General features: G+C 39.1%; 1 protein-coding gene across 2 annotated transcripts in view; it reads right to left on the bottom strand.

Moving 5' to 3' along the window:
- Positions 1–17,488, bottom strand: part of MCMBP (minichromosome maintenance complex binding protein) — a 43,979-nt gene that overhangs the window by 8,233 nt on the left and 18,258 nt on the right. The window contains exons 6-12 of one of the 2 annotated variants that reach the window (XM_012505775.2): positions 15,885–16,029; positions 12,245–12,396; positions 10,105–10,205; positions 5,745–5,923; positions 4,959–5,082; positions 3,337–3,454; positions 1,033–1,198 (exon numbers count right to left, since the gene is read on the bottom strand). In XM_012505775.2, the coding sequence (XP_012361229.1) occupies positions 1,033–1,198; positions 3,337–3,454; positions 4,959–5,082; positions 5,745–5,923; positions 10,105–10,205; positions 12,245–12,396; positions 15,885–16,029 (985 nt within the window). The remainder of the gene's footprint in view (positions 1–1,032; positions 1,199–3,336; positions 3,455–4,958; positions 5,083–5,744; positions 5,924–10,104; positions 10,206–12,244; positions 12,397–15,884; positions 16,030–17,488) is intronic. The other variant, XM_003255033.4, reaches the window with a different exon arrangement.

The following is a 17,488-nucleotide window of genomic DNA, read 5'->3' as shown; positions in this document are numbered from 1 at the left end:
AAATTCTATTAGATCTTTTCTACACTTCCCTTTTGAGGTATTAGATGACTAAAGGCAAAGCTTCCTCCCATTTCAGCTTTTTAAAAAGCTACTTGGGGCAGGTGCAGTGGCTCACACCTGTAATCCCAGCACTGTGGGAGGCCAAGGCAGGAGGATCACTTGAGCCCAGGAATTCAAGATCAGCTGGGCAACATAGAGAGACCCTGTCTCTACCATTCCTTACACTCACTGAACAAAAAATTTTAGGTTATATACAACTACGCAAAGAACCCAACATTGTAGGCCCATACAGACTGCTCCAACCATTCGCTGACACAATAAAACTTTTCACCAAAGAACCCTTACGACCCTCAACATCTAATACTACCCTTTATATTACTGCTCCATTATATTAATACTACCCTTTATATTATTGTATTGCATTATATTGTATTGTATATATATTCTTATATTATTGTATTGTATATATTGTATTGTACTGTAATATTATATTAATACTACCCTTTATATTATTGCTCCATTATATATAATATAGAAAACATATATATCATATAAGATATATATTATATAAGATATATCACATATGATATATAATATATATCTTATATATCATATATTATATAACATTATAAGATATATTTATATATAATTATATATTTATGTATTATATATTTATATACTATATAAATATAAAAATATACTATATTATATATAAAAATATATAATATAATCATATATATCTTAGACATATATATTATATATAATATATAAGATATACATTATATAAGATACATATATAAGATATATAATGTCTGTTCCATTGTACTACTTTCAGAATACTATGGCAAAACATAGTTGGTGTATACAATTAGTTTATAACATATGCTTTAATCAAATTCACATGCCAAGCCTTTATCTTACGTTATTTGTTAAATGTGAATTTGTCCATAGATACTCTTCTAAAGGTTATTCCTAGATCTGGCTTTAGTGGGAAGAAAGTCAGAAATGGAAGAGAAATATCTATGTATGTACCTGGGGTATCCAGCTGCCCCTGTTCCAGGAGAGTCTCATCGATTACAAGGGAAGTATTGCTGGGCAGCTGGAGGAGCCCACTGACCAAGCGATTGGCTGTGTAGTCTTTGTGGGGAATGAATTTCAAATGGTTCATGTTCTCTATAGTCATCTGTAGACGAAAAGACTGCAAAGAGAAATTTTTTAGTGAACAAGAATTTAAGTTTCCCTGTTTTAAGAAAATATGTACTTGGAATTAAACATTGTGTTTCACATAGAAAAAGTGATCTTATAAATTTCTAAGGGAGTAGTGATATGGTTTCTTGAACTCTAGAAGCAAAAATAGTATCTAGATCTTACATTTGAATTTCGTCCATTTTATGAGCTACTTTATTCTCAAATGTCTTGTTCAATATTCTTGAAAATCAATTTTAATTTAACCAATGAAACAAATGGTAGATAACTGACATACAAATATTAAATACCCCAAAGCCTAACCTCTTTCACCTAACACAAGCTAGCTAGCAAAAAGAAAATGTTAATTTTACTCTTCAAGACAGGGAGAGAAAAGCTTAATTTTCCTCTATATTCTTTGAGTTAAAATTGTATTCATTCATCGTAGACATTTTTGAACAAACTTTTCACAGAAAAATCAAGGAGTAGAGCACACTGAGCTATGGGGGGACCTGCGCTCTCAGGAGGTGCCTCCAGGACGCGAGCACCTTCTCACTCAGTGTAACGAGTAAGTGACCCATCTGTGCTCCTCCTCCAGCTGTTGAGCCACCATTCCCAACACCCTCTGTGCTCTGCCTTATACACCAATCCATTCTTCCATCCCTCCAGCTTGAAACAATGTGGCAAGGATGGAGAAGGGGGTATGGTGGGGGAAGGCTGTCAAGGAAGGAAGGAAGGAAGAGTTAAGATATATTGCGAAAATTTAGAGGAGTTTTGTGTATTACCTCAGTGATTCTAAGAAAACGGGAAGCTTAGGGGTGCTTAAATGACCTACCATGTATTAATTTATTTGTTGATCTTCTACCTAAACTCTGTGAGGGCAAAGGATTTGTTTCAGTAATTCTCAAACTGTGGTCCCGAGAACCCCCAGGGAATTGCTTCAACCCTTTTACGGGGTCAATCAGGTCAAAATCATGCATGGATAAAAGATCCTTTCAATGTGCAAGATTAATGAATTTTACCATAGCAGACTATGGAAAATTTATGAATAGGATTTCAGATTCCACACTTAACTATCTTTAAGGAAATGTCATGTGGACAGTTTTGGTCTAGTATCAAAGACCACCACCCAGTTATCTGCAAAGACTATCAAAACCATCCTTGCTTTACCAACTCCTTTTCCATCTGTGTGAGGCCAGCTTTCCTTCATATACTTCAACCAAAACCTGAGATTACAATAGACCGAAGGCAGAAGCAGATACAAGCATCCACTGTCTCCTATTAATCCAGACATTAAAGAGATTTGCAAGAATGTAAAACAATGTCACTTTTATCACTAATCATTTTTGGCTTGGGAAAAGTTGTTTTTATAAAAATATTTATATGTAATTTTTTATTTTTAATAGATGTATTTATCTTCTAGTCTGGTAAATTAATGATAAATATAACATGAAAAACGGCTCTTTGAGTACTAATACATTTTTCAGTGTAAAGTGAGTCTAAGGAGACTGAGAACTGCTGGTATATTCCAGTCCACTTCTGCTTCTTGAGGGCCTGGACGAGTGTTAGCACTGAGACACTCAATACATTTGGTTCAATAAGGATCTAGTGCACCCTCTTCAATTTCCAAAGAAGTGATCAGTATTTTCAGTCACACAAGTAATCAGAAGCAATTCCCCTGTTCCCAAGATCCTACCGCCACGCAAATACTGCATTCCAGATACCCTGGCAAATAAAGTGAGCTCAACTTTCCAAACAGGAATTAAAATTGAGGCAATGGAGATAAAGAACTTTATTACCTCAACTAAAAGAATTATGCTCCTATAATTTAGAGTTTATTTAGATTTAAGACTTTAGTGTACAAAAAGGATACCAAATTGGACAAATTGGTATCAACAGAGTATAATTTTAAGGCAGTTACTGAAATTGTTTTGTTAGACTTACAGAAATTTGTGCTTAGGCAAAAAGAAAAAAAAAAGTGAAACGTTTAGGGGAAAGTACATTTTAAATTAGGTAACTTGGCAGGCTTTGTTTCCTCTTAAATAAGATCTATTAAAATCTCTAAGTTAAATATTTGAAGTGAATGAAAGACAGTTAGATGGATATCTTAAGTGTGCTTAGGTTTATAATACATATTTATATTCATCTTACTGCTGGCACAAGATGTTGAATAATTCGATACAAGTGTTCCGTGAAGGTACTATTCCGTGGGCAACCACTCAAGTTAACTGTAAATTTTCCTAGTGGAAGGACATCTCTTCTTGTATATCTAGAAAAGAAAGAAATCAATCAATAAGATGCTGAAGTGACTTCCTGATTTCTATCAAAAAGCAAAGAATAGAAAAATTAGCTTAATGTTGTCATTAAAAATAAATCAGAATATTCTGACCAGTTATTTTATCAGAATAACAGCAATAAAATAGCCAATATTGGTATGTAAGTGCTGCTGCTGGTCATGTGCCAAAGACCATTCTGAGTACGTAAATGCTTCCTCATTTAACCCCTAACCATTCAGCGGTAGGTACTGTTGTCTTTGCTTTACAGATGAGAAATGCTCAGAGATGATAATAAGCAACATGTTCATCTAAACGGAAGCTGACAGAGCTGGGATATGAATCCGGGTAGTTTGGTTCCAGAGCCTGTGCTCTCAACCATTATGTACTACTGTCACAGATTGATTTGAGAAAAGATAAGATTTACAGCACAAAGATGTTTCCTGCAACTTTATAATAGAGAAAAGCTAGGAAAACCTAACATTTAGAGAAATGGTTACAGTATGGTACAACTGCATAGTGAAATACTTTGCAGCCACTACAAAGTTCATGAAGCATTATGATGGGAAAATGTTTAATATATATCAACTGCTGAAAACAAGACACGGATCTGTGCTTAGAGTGTCACTAAGACCTATGCAGGGATGTATACATATGTAAACAAAAACCAATGAACATGTACCTAAAGGTTAACGGAGGTTCTAAGTGGTGAAATTACAGATGGTGTACATTTTCCTCTTTATGTCCTTGGAACTTGTCAAAGGCCCACACTAGTTTTAAAATCAGAAAACAAAGAAATACAGTGGAGTCAAGGGATGCGGTGCTAGTGTCAATGTCCACGTTAAATGTGCACACGATGTGGGCGCCTTGGGATGTATAAACAGAGCGTTCGGAATGCAAAAGGGATAAAACGGCTCATTTTACTCATCAGCCAGATCCTTTATCTCAGGGGTCCCCAATGCCCAGGCCGTGGACCAGTACTGGTCCATGGCCTGTTAGGAACCGGGCCACAACGCAGGAGGTGAGGGGTGGGTGAGCGGGCATTACCGCCTGAGTTCCGCCTCCTGTCAGATCAGCAGTGGCATCAGATTCTCACAGGAGCGTGAACCCTATTGTGAACTGCGCATTTGTGTGTTCCTTATGAGAATCTAACGCCTGATGTTCTGAGGTGGAACAGTTTCATCCTGAAACCATCCCCACTCCAGTCCATGGAAAAATGGTCTTCCATGAAACGGGTCCTTGGTGCCAAAAAGGTTGGGGACCACTGTTTTATCTGATTTTGGCTCTAAAATTTAAGGGGACATAATCAAAATGCTAAATGTGAAACTGTGAGAAAAGGAATTTGTCTGTGATTTGGTATAACAGTTGTTAACAGTGAACAGATAAAAACCATGTGATGAAGCCCAATAAGGAAAACACATATTATACCAGCAATCTTCCCACTCTTCCACTTCCACACACACCAAACTCCCCTAATTCCCACCAGCATACAGCACTTACACTGTGGAGATGAGATGTAATATAAGGTATTCAGCAGCCAAACTATCCCCCAGAAGGGCATGAGTAAGGAACCCAAGAAGTTCTGCTCTGACTGGAGACAATTCGGACATGAAACTTGAAACAACTGAAGGAGAAAGGGAGACCTGAGTCAGGACACACACACCAGTTCCTCTCAAGTGTCTTAGGTAAAAAATAACTATGTGAGCAAAGCACAACAATTCAGTAGACAGTAAGTAAAGCGTAACATATCCGTCAGTAAGTGATGCTCATCTTAAAAATAAGATAGTTTGCATCCTCCTGTTTTTTTTTGAGACCGAGTTTTGCTCTTTTTGCCCAGCCTGGAGTGCAATGGCGCCATCTCGGCTCACTGCAACCTCTGCCTCCGGTTCAAGTGATTCTCCTGCCTCAGCCTCCCGAGTAGCTGGGATTACAGGCACATGCCACCACACCTGGCTAATTTTGTATTTTTAGTAGCGACAGGGTTTCACTATATTGGCCAGGCTAGTCTCGAACTCCTGACCTCAGGTGATCCACCCACCTCGGCCTCCCAAAGTGCTAAGATTACAGGCGTGAGCCACTGCACCCAGCCTTGTATACTCTTTTGTCCTCATTTCAGTGAAGAGAATTAACATAAGAGAAAAATGGGGCAACGAGAGAGAGATTACTGAAAACACTTATTGTGAGGAATGAAGACCTGACTCTTAATTCCACTATGAGCACGTTACAGGCAGCTCTGGACACACACTGAGGCTAACAGTAGATAGCTGACTAGGCTGTAACACTTACACTTACAGGTTTTGCTCTCCTCTTTGTTAAGGCAGGCAGGTAATAATGGGTTGATGTGTTGCAACTTCTGGGCTAAGATCACATGAATTCTCGGCACTAATGAAGCAGGAGGACTGTGTACTCTCTGCTCCTCTGCTGTGTCTGTGCACTCCATCGGATCCAGCAGTGCAGAGGCATCCCTGTGGAGAGATGATACAGTTTCAATTTAGAGAGACATCAGTTGCACAGATGCAAAAATAATATGCATCTTGGAAAACAAAATTAAAGCCAAGAATATTTCCACCTGTACATCTCCTTAAAGAACAGAAAGTGGCCTCTCATTCTAACGTGTTACATCACACAGACTTCGGGCTTGTTAAGACATATCATGAAATAATGCATTTACTCCACTTTTCAAGAACGGTTATTTATTTTTTTTTTTAGATGGAGTCTCACTGTGTTGCCCAGGCTGGAGTGCAGTGATGCGATCTCGGCTCATTGAACCCTCCTGGGTTCAAGCGATTCTCGTGCCTCAACCTCCTGTGTAGCTGAGATTACAGATGCACACCACCATGCCTGGCTAATTTTTGTATTTTTAGTAGAGTCAGGGTTTCACTATGTTGGCCAGGCTGGTCTCGAACTCCTGACCTCAAGTGATCTGCCTGCCTTGGCCTTTCAAAGTGTTGGGATTACAGGCGTGAGCCACCATGCCTGGCCAGGAACAGTAATATTTTTTATTCAGCACTTCAATAAATGGAATGTAGGATGTCACTCATAAGGCCATTTCAAAACACAGGTACTCCTTCAACTACTGGCCGGGACATCGAATACTTGACAGCAGATCTCAAAAACTGGGGTCTTTTTCTCAAAAGCCGTCTGGTATCTATTATTCAGTGTGTGGAGAATCCATTAATCTCTTATCTTGCTAATTGTTTTTCCTAAATTTAATTCTTACATGATCCCTCGAATACTGAGTAGACAAGCAATGAAAGTATGAATTTTTCAGACTTGCTAAATAAATCGGCAGATGATAGATTTGTGAGACGACTGAAACAAACGGCTAATCTTTTAGATCTTTACTTTATAGATTCTACAGACACTGAATAAATTCTTACTCCTGTATTTTTTAATACAAGCATAACTTTTTCCATAGTATGTACCACGTGACAGACAATGTTCAATGCCTTACACGTACAAATTCACCAAAACCTCACATCTACCCTTATTTACAATGAGGAAACAAGCCCAAGGTGACATAGCTAGTAAGTGGCCAAGTCAGGACTCCAACCCAGGCTGTCTGCCTGTCTGTGCTCTTAACCTCTGTGATGGTTAATACTGTGTCAATTTGACTGGATTGAAGGATGAAAAGTATTGTTCCTGGGTGTGTCTGTGAGGGTGTTGCCAAAGAAGATTAACATTTGAGTCAGCGGGCTGGGACAGGCAGACCCACCCTCAATCTGGGTGGGCAGCATCTAATCAGCTGCCAGCATAAAGGCAGGCATGGAAAGAGCAGACTGGCTGAGTCTTCCGGCCTCCATCTTTCTCTCATGCTGGATGCTTCCTGCCCTCAAACATCAGACTCCAAGTTCTTCAGCTTTTGGACTCTTGGCCCTACACCAGTGGTTTGCCAGGACCTCTTAGGCCTTCAGCCACGGACTGAAGCCTGCACTGTTGGCTTCCCTACTTTTGAGATTTTGAGACTCAGGCTGGCTTTCTTGCTCCCCAACTTACAGATGGCCTATTGTGGGACTTTACCTTGTGATCGTGTGAGTCAATTCTCCTAATAAACTCCCCTTCATATATTAATCTATCCTATCAGTTCTGACCCTTTAGAGACCCCTGACTAATACAACCTCTAAACTAAACTACATCAATAGTGAAGTAACTAAAGCAGGAAAGTCATCATAATCAGAAATTGCCAAGATGAACAATCTCATATACTATTACTAAGGGACAGTTAAGCTTATTTAAAGTTGTTTAAAATTTTTGTTTTGTACCATTTTTTTTTAACTGTGAAAAATGTTAAGTTCATCCTACACAGAAACTAAGATGATGAATGTCCAGTATTCAACAAGAGGACTCTGGTGTAGATGAGGGACATTAGCCCTTGCTTTTGGCAATCTCAAAACAAAACAAAAATGAATGAGGAAGATCTAGATTTCCAAGATATGTTGTTAATAAAAAAAATTAAAAAGTGTAAATGAGTATATATACCATGTTACCTTTTATAGAAGAAAAAGGTAGAAATAAAATGTATACGTATCTTCATATTTTTGTAAAAAAATAAATACAGGAAGGATAAACCAGAAAGTACGGTTCCCTAAGGAGGCTGGGTGGGAACAGACAGCAGGAATGGGGATAGCTGAGAATGACACCTCTGAGAATCTAAGTAAAATAAATAATGAAATCACACTGGAGGGGAAGAAAAGTTCCCTGAGTAACTGGAACATAGCTCTGACTACACAGCTGCATTCTAAAATAAAAATGAACTGGAAATGTATTGAACTCTAATTACTAGGTTTCTGTTTTGTAGTGGTATGGGTTACCAATTCTGAAATTCCCTTCTGTATATGGTAGAAATGGGGAAACAACAGATTGTGAATAATGGGAATCAAATTTGTTAGAAAAGGAAGTCATAAATATAGAAAGGAGAACAACTAGAACATGTGACTCCTGCTGTGCTGAGCTGGAATCAGGAATATGAACCCATGGTTTTTCACAGACATTAGAAATATACAAAACATGCATGTGTGAGTATGTATGTGTGCATTTAAATGTGTATGCATGTATATGTATACATATGTTGCATGTATCCTAGCTCTGTCTACTTTAAGGGCCTAGATGCAAATCTAACCCAGTACCAACGAGCACATCTAGGACTCAGATCTTCAAAGCATACGATGAAGCTGCAACAGCTTAATATGCCAGAAAATAAATGTTAAAAAATGGTTAACATCATCTCAAAAAAAGGACCCAGCACCTGCTTAAAGTGGCTCCCACTAGCCAAATCTGGGAAAATTTGGGTCTCAAAATAAAATAATGATATTAACATTGAATAAAATCACAATCTATTAGTCCATACTAAATATAAGTAAATACATTACTTAAATAAACAAATGGAAGAGGTATCTTTTATAGTAGAATGCCAATAAATAAATGTACTGAGTTAGAAAATTGCCAACATAGTAATAACTGATTCAAGCAAGAATCATCAATGAATGCTAAAATAAATTGGTGAAAGTTTAATAAGAAACTGGATATTTATGTCCCAAAGTACCTTCCTCCAAGTTACTTGTCAATTACAAAGTGAGAAATGTAACTTTAGAGAAGAGACATCTGGAAGACACCACCTTAACCAACTAATGAAAATTAACCTCACCAGTAAAGGGACAAACTGACATTGCATGCCTCCTGCTGTAACATACTGAGGATACATCAATTCTGTAATATTCCTGCCAAAAATGCAAAACATTGAGTCTAACCATGAGGAAACAAGTAACTGGTAACTGGCTTACACTCTTCAAAAGCATCAAGGCTCTCTGCTCTCTACCACGTGAGAAGACAGCCATCTGCAAACCAGGAAGTGGGCCCTCACTAGAAACCAGATCTGCTGGGAACTTGATTTTGGACTTCCCAGCCTCCAGAACTACTGGAAAAGACATACATTTCTGTTGTTAAAGGAAAAAAAAAAAGTGGCAAGACCATGAAAGACAAAGGCTGAGGACTGTTTCAGATTGAACTCTAGTTATTTAGGTTTATGTTTTGTAGAGGTATGACTTAACAATTCTGAAATTCCCTTCTCTGTTGTAAAAATGTGCAAATGTAAGATTGTGAAAAATGGGAATCAAGTTTAAGAGAGTTACACTAATATAGAAAAGAGAACAAGTAGAACAACACCTGTGGTGCTGAACGGGAATCAGAAATACAGTATGAACTCAGTAGAAACAGAGAATGAGTGAGCTTCTGAACCTTGGACTGGGGGATGCAGAAGGGAGACATGTAAAAAAGAACATGATTAAGACAATTAGTGAAATTAAGTATAGATTGTGGATTAGTGTATTGTATATGTGTGGCAAATTTCCTAGTTTTGATACCTGTGCTCTAATTATATATGAGAAAGTCAGTGCTCTTAGGAAATGTTGACAAGCAGTTAGGGGTAAAAGGGTTTGATTTCTGCAACATACTTTCAAGTGTTTCAGAAAAATGTGTGCATAGATAGAAAGCACAAATGAATGACAAAGCACATGGGGTGCAAGTGTTTACAACTGGTACATCTGGGAAAAAGGGAAAAGGGAGTTCTTTAAAACCATCCTGTAACTTTCCTGAAAACTTGAAATTATATAAAAATAAAGGAGAACAAAAAAAGAGCACACAGACTCACCTTTCATCATTATTCAGTATACTCAGCACAGGATCCACAGACAGTACGCCATATAGCTCAAGAATGTCATTTACTTTGAAACAATCCCAATCTTCATAAACCTAACAAGAGACCACATGAAATCACACTGTTAGAACAGACACAAAGCTTAAGATATTAGTCTTGAAGTACCAATATCTTGGAATTTTAGATCAGAAAACAGACCTTAAAGCAAGTCCTTTATTTCATAAATTTTTATAAATTGAGACCAAGAGTCATTCTGCTAGTATTTCATAAATTTTTATAAATTGAGACCTAGAGTCATTCTGCTAGTTAGCAAATAAGTGAAAAACCAAAACAAAGGATCCCTACTTTCCAAACTAATGTCTGTTTTCAATATACCACAGTACTACAAAAAAAAAAAAAAGGCTTTTCCTAAAATTAAAAAAAGCCTTTTCCCAAAGGCTGACAGTTAAAACTAGAACCGTGCACTATCTCAAAACCTATTAAACCACACCAAGAAAAGGAAAAAACAAAAACAAGATGATTAGCTTTGCATTTATTCATAAACTGCAACATCGGATTAACACAAAACTTGGAATGGCCAGAAGATTTTTCACAATTAAAAAAAAAAAAAAAACCTTTCAAAATTGTCTGTCATGATGGACTTAGTGATAGTCAAGGCCATTTACTGATCATGCCTGGTAGAAGCATGGCAGGGGAAAATGGTAATTTTGGTCCCTGTGCCATATGACTTAAGTGTCATTTCAGTTAAAACCGCTGAGAATCTGGGTGCAGTGGCTCACCCCTAGAATCCCAGAACTTTGGGAGGCTGAGGTGGGTGGGTCACTTGGGGTCAGGAGTTCAAGACCAGCCTGGCCAACATAGTGAAACCCCATCTCTATGAAAAATATAAAAAACTAGCTGGGTGTGGTGGTGCATGCCTGTAATCTCAGCTACTCAGGAGGCTGAGGCACGAGAATTGCCTGAACCCAGGAGGTAGAAGTTGCAGTGAGCCAAGATCATGCCATTGCATACCAGCCTGGACAACAGAATGAGACTGCCTCAAAAACAAAACAAAACAAAAACCCCCCCCCAAAACAAAAAAACCCAAAATGCACAAAGAATAAGGATGGAAATCCTTAACAATCATTTCTGAATCTTCTATCACTTGCTCATTTATCAGGATCAAAATACTAGAATAAGTAAGATGGAAGAACAAACTATTAAAAGTTTTTTTTTTTTTTTTTTTTTTTTTTTTTTTTTGAACGAGTCTCCTTGTCGCCAGGTGATGCAGTGGCGATCTCGGCTCACTGCAAGCTCCGCTCCAGGTTCGCGCATTCTCTGCTCAGCCTCTCGAGTAGCTGACTACAGCGCCGCCACACGCCGGCTAGTTTTTGTATTGTTAGTAGAGACGGGTTCACCATGTCTCGATCTCCTGACCTCGTGATCCGCCCCTCGCCTCCAAAGTGCTGGATTACAAGCGTGAGCACCGCGGCAAAGTTTTCTTACTTCTGCTTTATTTTAAATATAAGTGAGACATAGGTTTTGCTGAGAGAAGGAAGAAGACAAAAATGAAGAAGATATTATGTTAGAAATGATACAGGAAGGGAATAGACATAATTTAAAAGTTGTTCTGCTTCTGCATTTGAGATATTCTTCAATTCTTTTAACTTGTGAATATGTTAGCTTACATGCAAAAGGAACGTGCAGGTGTGATTAAATTAATAACCTTGAAATGGGGGGATTATCCTCGATTAACTGGCTGGGCCCCATGTAATCACACAGATTCTTAAAATCGGGGAACCCTTCCTGGTTGTGGTCAGATGAGATGTCAACATGAAAAAAATGGTCAGACAAATGCAATGTTGCTGGCTATGAATATGGAAGAAGGAGCCACAAGCCAAGCAAATTCTCCCTTAGGGGCTCCGAGAAAGGAATGTAGCCCTGCTGGCACCTCGAGTTTACCCCAGTGAGACCATGTTGGATTTCTGACCTAAAGCCTGTAAGATGATAAACTTTTGCTGCTTTAGGCTATTAAATTTGCAGTGATTTGCTACAGCTAGCCTGACACAAGAAAATAAATGCAAATGCTCAGACACTAAGCTACTTTCTGAGACATATAACATGTCAATGTTGGATCTATGAAAAGTTTTATTACCTTCACAAGGCATGCAGGGCCCTTCTCTCCTGGCAATGGAAAATTCAAATCAAAAGGAGAAGACAAGTTCAGAGAGTTCAGCTGTTGCCCAGTAGAAGCTTCAGTTTCTAAACGTTTTGGCTCTCCACACCATTGAAGACCACCAACACTCCCTAAATTCAAAGGATAGCATTGCACTTAGTCATTTCTAAGGCCTCCTGGAGAAAAAGAACATTCCATAAATGCCTTTCAAGTTTGATATATGTGATGCTTCTGAGCTTGCAAAGTTCAAGTTGTTACAGTTTTTAAGGAAACAGCACATACTAACAAAGTCTTTTGTTTGATCTGTAAGAGGACAAAAACAAACATGTAGATCTAAAAAGTTTACTTTTTTCCCTTACTGTAAGATATCAACAAATTCCTCCCATCAAATCTCATGTATAACCAGTTTCAAAAGTTGATTTGCAATATGGTTACTTTGACATCTTTGATTTAAGGAATACATTGGTCTACCGACAGCAAAACTTCTTGGTAGAACATACTTTTTCTATTAATTAAGCAGAATAAAACCATACAGCAATAAATTAATTTACCAAATACTTATTAATACCCTGTATGTACCAGGAATCAAACCACTTGTTGGGGATATACAGGTCATTAAAAGAATAACCCCAACTCCTGAAGTAGTTACACTTTAGGGCTGATAACATAAGAATCAAATTATAGCCTGCCATACCACGAAATACCACTCAGCAATAAAAGGGACAAACTACTGATACATGCAACAATTGGGATGGATCTCAAGGGAATTGTGCTGAAGAAAAGACAATCCCCAAAGTTTATGTAATATACAATTCCATTCTTAAAATGACAAAATTATAAGAGATAGAGAAGAGACCAGTGGTTGCTACGGTCTAGAGACAGGAGAGTGGTAGTTATGAGCATAAAAGGGCAACATGAGAGATCTGGGTAATGAAATATTCCCGATCTTAACTGTGGTGGTGGTCAAATGAATCTACCTATGTGATAAAACTGCAAAGAACAGGCCAGGTGCAGTGGCTCAAGCCTGTAATCCCAGCACTTCAGGAGGCTGAGGCAGGTGGATCACGAGGTCAGGAGACCATCCTGGCTAACACGATGAAACCCCGTCTCTACTAAAAATACAAAAAATTAGCCAGGCATGGAGGTGGGTGCCTGTAGTCCCAGCTACTCAGAAGGCTGAGGCAGGAGAATGGCGTGAACCCGGGAGGCAGAGCTTGCAGTGAGCCGAGATTGCGCCACTGCACTCCAGCCTGGGCGACAGAGCAAGACTCCGTCTCAAAAAAAAAAAAAAAAAAAGGAAAACAAATGATTGTATCAATGTCCATTTCCTGGTTATGACATTCTTCTATAATTACGTAAGGTGTTACCATTGGGGGAAGTAGAGGCTAAAAGGTATACAAGATCTTTCTGTATTATTATTATTTTTTTTTTGAGACAGAGTCTTGCCCTGTCGCCCAGGCTGGAGCATGGTGGCGATCGGGGCTCACTGCAACCTTTGCCTCCCGGGTTCAAGCAATTCTCCTGCCTCAGCCTCCTAAGTAGCTGGGATTACAGGCGTGCACAACCATGCCCAGCTAATTTTTGTATTTTTAGTAGAGATGGGGTTTCACCATGTTGGCCAGACTGGAACTCCTGACCTCAAGTGACATGCCTGCCTTGGCCTCATGAAGGGCTGAGATTATAGGTGTGAGCCACCGCGACCAGCCTCTCTGTATTATTTCTTACAACTGCATGTAAATCTATACTGTGTCAAAATAAAAAGTTTAAAAATATGTATAGCCTAAAAGATTGACTAAACACCAACAAGTTTTACTTTATATAAATAAAGTACTCAAATGCATAAAAAGCCTGCATTAGGACATTCAAACAAGAATGGTAAGAAATAAAAGTAGCATCAACTGCTTAAGTGATAAGAGAATTAACATATTTCCTGGACTTGAATACATACTTGAATATATTACAATATGTAAGTTACTATGATATTTATTTGAGATGGAGTCTCTCTGTCACTCTGGCTAGAGTGCAATGGCACGATCTCAGCTCACTGTAACCTCTGCCCCCCTGTGTTCAAGTGATTCTACTGCCTTAGCCTCCCGAATAGCTGAGATTACAGGTGCCTGCCACCATGCCTGGCTAATTTTTGTATTTTTAGTAGAGATGGGGTTTCGCCATGTCGTCCAGGCTAGATGATAGACCATTAATTTTAATATATTCTGGTGATCGGTGGAGAAAAAGAATACTACGACATTTATATGTATTTATAGTAAAACATTCCAATTTTAAACACATTAAAATATATCTTAGCATTAAGAAAATTTGGAAATATCAATTTATAAAGTAGAGTAATATATGGGTAAATAAAATTCATTAGTAAATCCCTGTTTACCACTGATTGTTAAATTTGCCTTGGCCAGGCACGGTGGCTCACGCCTGTAATCCCAGCACTTTGGGAGGCCGAGGCAGGCGGATCATCTGATGTCGGGAGCTCGAGACCAGCCTGACCAACGTGGAGAAACCCTGTCTCTACTAAAAATACAAAATTAGCCAGGCGTGGTGGCGCATGCCTGTAATTCCAGCTACTCAGGAGGCTGAGGCAGGAGAATCGCTTGAACCCAAGAGGCGGAGCTTGCAGCGAGCCGAGATCTTGCCACTGCAATCTAGCCAGGGCAACAAGAGTGAAACTCTTGTCTCAAAAAAAAAAAAAATAAAATAAAAAAATAAATAAATAATTAAGCCTTCTCTACCCAATCCTGCAGATAGTAAACGACCAGACTGATTTGTTTTGCCTCCTTGTCCTTTAATTTTTCCTTCTGATTAAAGGTGCTGAAGGGAAGTGGATAGCACATACTCGAATATATTACAAACTTGAATATATTACAAATATAAAGACAAACTTATATACCCACCACAACAAAGAAATCCACTACTTATAAAAGCTAAGACTGGTTGGGCGTGGTGGCTCACGCCCGTTATGCCAGTGGCTTTGGGAGGCTGATATAGAAGGATCACCCGAGCCCAGGAGTTTGAGACCAGCCTGGGCAACATAGTGAGATCCCATCTCTACACAAAATTTAAAAAGTTAGCTGCGTGTGGTGGCATGCGCCTATAGCCCTAGCTACCAGGCAGGTTGAAGTGACAGGATCACTTGAGCCCAGGAGGTCAAGGCTACAGTAAGCCACGATTATGCCACTGCACTCCAGCCTGGGTGATGGGAGTGGAACCCTGTCTCAAAACACAAACAAACAAGAAAATTAAAAAGAAAACGAGAAAGCATGTTTTCAGATAAAAATAACTCATTTTTAGGGTAAAGTACCAGGCTTCTGTATTATTTAAGAATTAGGAAAAAAATAAATATGAAGATAGAAAAGACCTTTCCAGATAGTCACTTGAGACTCCAAAAACATACATTAGAGCAGCCACTTGTCACAAAGTGATGCCTAATTGCTCATTTGCGAAGCACAGTTTGATCAAAGAGTACTGTAAAAAACTCTCAACATGTCTGTAACTCTGATAAATTGCCAGCTCCTAAATATAGAGCTATATTATGTAACAATTCACTCTGAAAACCAATCTACTGTAAGACAGCAAAGTCTAGAGAAAACCTGTTAGCACACAATACCTGCTTGTCTGGCACCTGCATGTTGGTCTTTCTGTTTATTGGGCTGTAGGTCCATATCGTCGTCATCTTCATAACTCCTCTTGTGGCGACTGGGAGTGTAGGATGTTGAGGGACTGACTCGAGCTTGGTTTGCATTAACATAGGCGTTAAACGAAAAGTTAAGAAAAGACTACCATAAACTGAGGAATATCCTAAATGTTTTGCTAATTATATGACTTATAAAAAATTACTAGTTTGGCAATTCAGTTAAAATGGAAATGCATTTTTAAAAGGAGGCTAGACTTCCAGTTTTGGTCACGAGAGTAACAGGTATCAACCTTATGCTACTATCCTTGCTGTAAACAACAATGCAACTGGACAAAATATGTGAAGCAACTGTTTTCAGTCACTGGACAACAGGGAGCATAAGGTTATGATCCTTGAATGGGGAGAAACACAGCAGGTAAACTCCAAATTCTCCCAGCTCTCTCCTGGAGACATTCTCCAAACTGCAACAAAGAGCAGTAGAGGCCCTGCTCTTACTGGGTGGAGAAGACAGAGCACATGGTTCAGGGCTAGTGAAGCAACTGGAATTTGCAGAGAAGTACTAGAAAGGGAGTAGTTATGGATAAAAGATCCTGAAGGTTCCATTTGGATCTCTGACAAAACACTAAACTGTGGATATACAAGTCAAGATTCCCTGAGGCCTAGCAGAGAACAGCTGCTAGTTGGCAGAGAGTTAAATGGAGACTCTGGAAGTAGTATAATACTAGAATGGACCCTGCTAGTCATCCCAGACATTTGGGTAAGACCTAGAAATAGCAGGCCTCATGAATAAGGATGATCTACTGCACAACAAGGGCTGTTCTACACCACCCCTAACAAATCCCAGGTGGATGCAGTGGCAAACATCTGTAAACCCAGCACTTTGGGAGGCTCAGGTGGGAGGACTGCTCTGCCCAGGAGGCTAAGAGTAGCCTGGGCAACACAGTGAGAACTCATCTCTCTCTTTTTTTTTTTTTTGAGACAGTGTCGTTCTGTTGCCTAGGCTGGAGTGCAGTGGTGCAATTTCAGCTCACTGCAACCTCAGCCTTCTGGGTTCAGGTGATCCTCCCGTCTCAAGCCACGGGAGTAGCTGGAACCACAGGTGCCCACCACCACACCCGGCTAATTTTTGTATTTTTTGTAGAGACAGAGTTTTGCCCTGTTGGCCAGGTTGGTCTCAAACTCCTGGCCTCAAGTGATCCTCCTGCCTCTGCCTCCCAAAGTGCTGGGATTATAGGCATGAGCCACTGTGCCTGGTCTATTTTTTTTAAATAAGTATTAAAATAAAAAATAAAAATTCTATATCCAATGAAAATGTTCTTCAAAAATTAAGGTGACGCCGGGTGCGGTGGCTCACATCTGGAATCCTAGTGCTTTGGGAGGCTGAGGCGGGTAGATCACTTGAGCTCAGGAGTTCAAGACCAGCCTGGGCAACAAAGGGAGAGACCCTGTCTCAAAAATAAATAAATAAATAAAACAAACCAAAATGAAGGTGAAATAAAAGACATTTTCAATTGAACAGAAACTGACAGAATTCGGCACCAACAGATCTGTATTTAAAAAAAAAAAAAATTGCTGGC

This window comes from Nomascus leucogenys, chromosome 3 (genome assembly GCF_006542625.1).
Source record: "Nomascus leucogenys isolate Asia chromosome 3, Asia_NLE_v1, whole genome shotgun sequence".
Classification (NCBI taxonomy): domain Eukaryota; kingdom Metazoa; phylum Chordata; class Mammalia; order Primates; family Hylobatidae; genus Nomascus; species Nomascus leucogenys.
Note: the sequence above shows the minus strand (reverse complement) of the source record. Positions and strands in the feature narration are given on the sequence as shown.